This window comes from Carassius carassius, chromosome 21 (genome assembly GCF_963082965.1).
Source record: "Carassius carassius chromosome 21, fCarCar2.1, whole genome shotgun sequence".
Taxonomy (NCBI): Eukaryota; Metazoa; Chordata; class Actinopteri; order Cypriniformes; family Cyprinidae; genus Carassius; species Carassius carassius.
In genome coordinates, this window is record NC_081775.1 from 1165001 (window position 1) to 1168407 (window position 3407).

Consider the following 3407-nt stretch of genomic DNA (forward strand, 5'->3'; position numbering starts at 1 on the left):
AGCAACAAAGCAGTTACTGTCTTACACTGAATAACACAACACACAGTATAACTACTAGACTGAAGCACAGGCTCTACTCTTCGGCACAATGGTAGCCTCACAAACTCACATTAACACTAACAGATCTCTCTCTGCTTGTGACTTGGTTCCTCCTCTGGTGAAATCAGCTGCTGAGTTCATGGCTGGAATAAACAGATGGCAGGACTTTCACTTTCTGACCCCTGGGGCCCGTTCTTTGTATGGCGCTTATTACATCCAAGACTAAATGTCACATCCAAGATGATATCATTGCGCTAATTAGGATCTAGCTAATTGGGTTCCTCGAACGCACCTGTTGTTGAGATTGAGTATGGCTGGATTGAGTTATCTGAGATAATTGTGTGTTCATGAGTTGGTTTAAAAGGGGTTATGTATCGATACTCGAAACCACGATCAGCAGTGCAGCGATTGGCTGGCGGCAAGACAGCAACTAATGACATCATATAATTAAAGAAGACACCTGACGAAAAACTTGACAAATATCTGGACTTTTATAAGGAAACAGCCAAAGCTGTTTTGTTTGGCAGGTGCTGCCAGTCATTTGGCCATTTTATTTATTTATTTATTTTATTTTAATAAAATGTTAATAAAATTTTGTGGTGACCTTTTTTACTGTTTAATTAAAGATTATTTCTGTAATTTTACATACATTTGTATGTAATTTAAGGGAAAAGAAGAAACACTGTATAAAAAACAGTACTATTTCTGTATAAAACCTGTAAATTACTGTAATGTATTGTTCATGTCATAATACTTAAAATAACAGCCAATTTGTTAATTAAGTTTTTACTACAGAGTTTTGACTACAATTTAAAATAAAAGAAAACAACCGTCAAAAAAATCACAGTTACTTTCCGTAAAATTAGGATGTTTTTTTTACAGTGTACCCAGAGGATCTAAGAGTACTTGGCCCAGGGCACACAGCAGTGATTACAGGACCTGATAGAGCACAGGAGCTAGTGTTATTTCCACCCATTTAACAGCACTCTGCTGATGTCACAACACTTCCATAAACACAACTATTACCCTCCTGCTCCTCAGTTATCGACCGTATTTACTGCAAATTAATCTGAAGGGCCTCAGTATTAGTAGTACTGGGACGATTGTTTTTTACACTGTAATGGATTATAACATAATAAAGAGTTGAGATTTTAAAACAGCTTCAACTCAAATCAGTATTTCATGTTCACATAATTATTTATTGAAATGCATACGTTTATACATCATCTCTTAAAATGTTCATGTTTTTTGAATGAGTTTGTTTTGTCTGAGTTCAAACCCCATAACCCCTGGCCGGCTGTACATGATAGACTCGTGCTCATCATCCTCAAGTGATTTAGTGGCCTGTCATGACTCACACTGATGCTGTTATCTGACAGAGACAACAACACAAGTGCTCTGCAGTCTGACACATCGATTGGGACATAAAAATCTGATGCATATTAACAAGTCAAGTCTCTCTGCTCTCACTGATCCGAGATCAACAGTTAAGTCAAGTCCCATGTATTTATATTGAGCTTTAAACAGTACAGGTTTCAAAGCAGATCGTCTCTATAGCTAGAAAACAGAGGTGTCCTCCTGTGGAGACCAAACTTCATCAACAGAGAAGAGACATGGAGATATGGAGAGTGAATTAGACACTGCTCAGTGGAATATTTACTATATACTGTATATATTCACATAAGAAGCGTTTCCTCTCTGAGCTGTTGAGTGTATTCACAGAGTCTCTGCAGGACCTGCTTCATTCAGTAAACTGGAGCTCTGTGAACTCAGTGTGAATGTAGGATGAGAGGAGCAGCACATGACGATGCATCAGCATACACCCCTCGCTCTCTCTCTTTCTCTCTGACCTACACATCAGCACAAGCTTTCTCTGCCGGTCTCTGCCTCTCTGTGATGTTCCCCGTCCCCACTGACCCTGACTCTGCACCCGCTGACCTCAGTGTTGACCTCTGACCCAGCCGAGCGTGAGCTGAGCGCCTTTCAGCACACACACTGATACACACAACCTGATACACACTCACACACACTCATACACACCTTTTTATTATTGCTTTAAATATATATATATTTATTTATTTTTCTCAAATGTTGATATTTACTTGTATGTGTGATGGCTTTTTGTTTTTGTAATGTAAAGAAATATGGGCAAATGCTGCTTTTCTCCTTCATTCTTTGTGCTGTAATACAGTCAGTAAAATGAAAAGATGTTACAGTATTCTTATCCTATAATGAAATACTTGTGTGTGAATTCACTCAGACGTCAAAGAGTAAAAGTTCAATGTTCACCGCGAGCTGAAGCTCAACAGAAGAGAGTCGGCAACACTTTACGCTGAAACTGAGCATCTGTTTAAACAGAAGTTAGGTGTTTAACTAGTAGAAAATAATGTTTTGAAGCTCTGCTGCTCGAACCTCAGAGTAGGTTTGCTCACCATCATTTTTTCTTATGTTTTTATTAGTTGGCTTGAAACAAGGCAGTTTAATGCTCATATGAAATAACAGAAAATATATTTTTTCAACTGCTTACATTTTCAAAACTTTGCCTCTTTTTTCCAAAACTTTACACACAGAAACAAAATGCAAAATGAAGCACTGCATTCACAATATCACAAACACATCTCAAAAGCAAACATTTGCAAACACCTTTGTCATAATATTACAGGTTTTTTTTTTTAACTACTTCACACAATTTCAGAAGCCTGACACTCAGAGAGCAGAAGCACACACCAAATCTGCAAAACCAAAGACTAATTCTCAGCCTTTGACTCAGTTTTCAATTTCAGAAAACACTTTTTACAAAACACAACACACAGTTCTCGGTGTAACACACAAATCTGACAGGAATTCATATTCTGGCAGAGGTGTTCGGAAATGTCTGCTTTTGAGATGTGTCTGTGATATTTTGAATGCACTGCTTCATTTTTCAAGAGATGAGAGGCATTTTGATTCTAGGATTTGTGTGTAAAGTTTTGAAAAAAGAGGCAAAGTTTTTAAAATGTGTGTAAGCAGTTGAGAAACAGTGTGATAAAGTGCATTAATATTATGTGTGTGTGTGTGTGTGTGTGTGTGTGCAGTGAAGTGGAACCTGAATGACGAGCAGAAACATCTCAGGCTGAACATCTTAGAGAACATCACCACAGGCTGCATCTTCATCATAGTGGTCATCAATGTCTTCATCACTGCGTTTGGGGTCCAGCAGTCCAGTGCAGGCGTGTGACTCCAGCTCTCTCACACACACAGCGCTTCAGGAGACATTCAACTTTAATAAGCTGTGTGAGCTTGTGGCAGGGCATTATGGGTAAGTTCTGTGGGATGTCAGACAGTTAAACAACAGGCTCAGAGCTGTGTGTCTGAATTTGCGTTTGAAA

At 38.5% G+C, this 3407-nt stretch overlaps 1 protein-coding gene across 1 annotated transcript in view; it reads left to right on the forward strand.

Annotated features, from left to right (window-relative positions):
* Nucleotides 1-3256, forward strand: part of LOC132098227 (ninjurin-1-like) — a 6959-nt gene extending 3703 nt beyond the window's left edge. Inside the window, exon 2 of the mRNA XM_059504414.1 lies at nt 3114-3256. Within this exon, the coding sequence (XP_059360397.1) occupies nt 3114-3256 (143 nt within the window). The remainder of the gene's footprint in view (nt 1-3113) is intronic.
* The last annotated feature ends 151 nt before the right edge of the window (nt 3257-3407 follow it).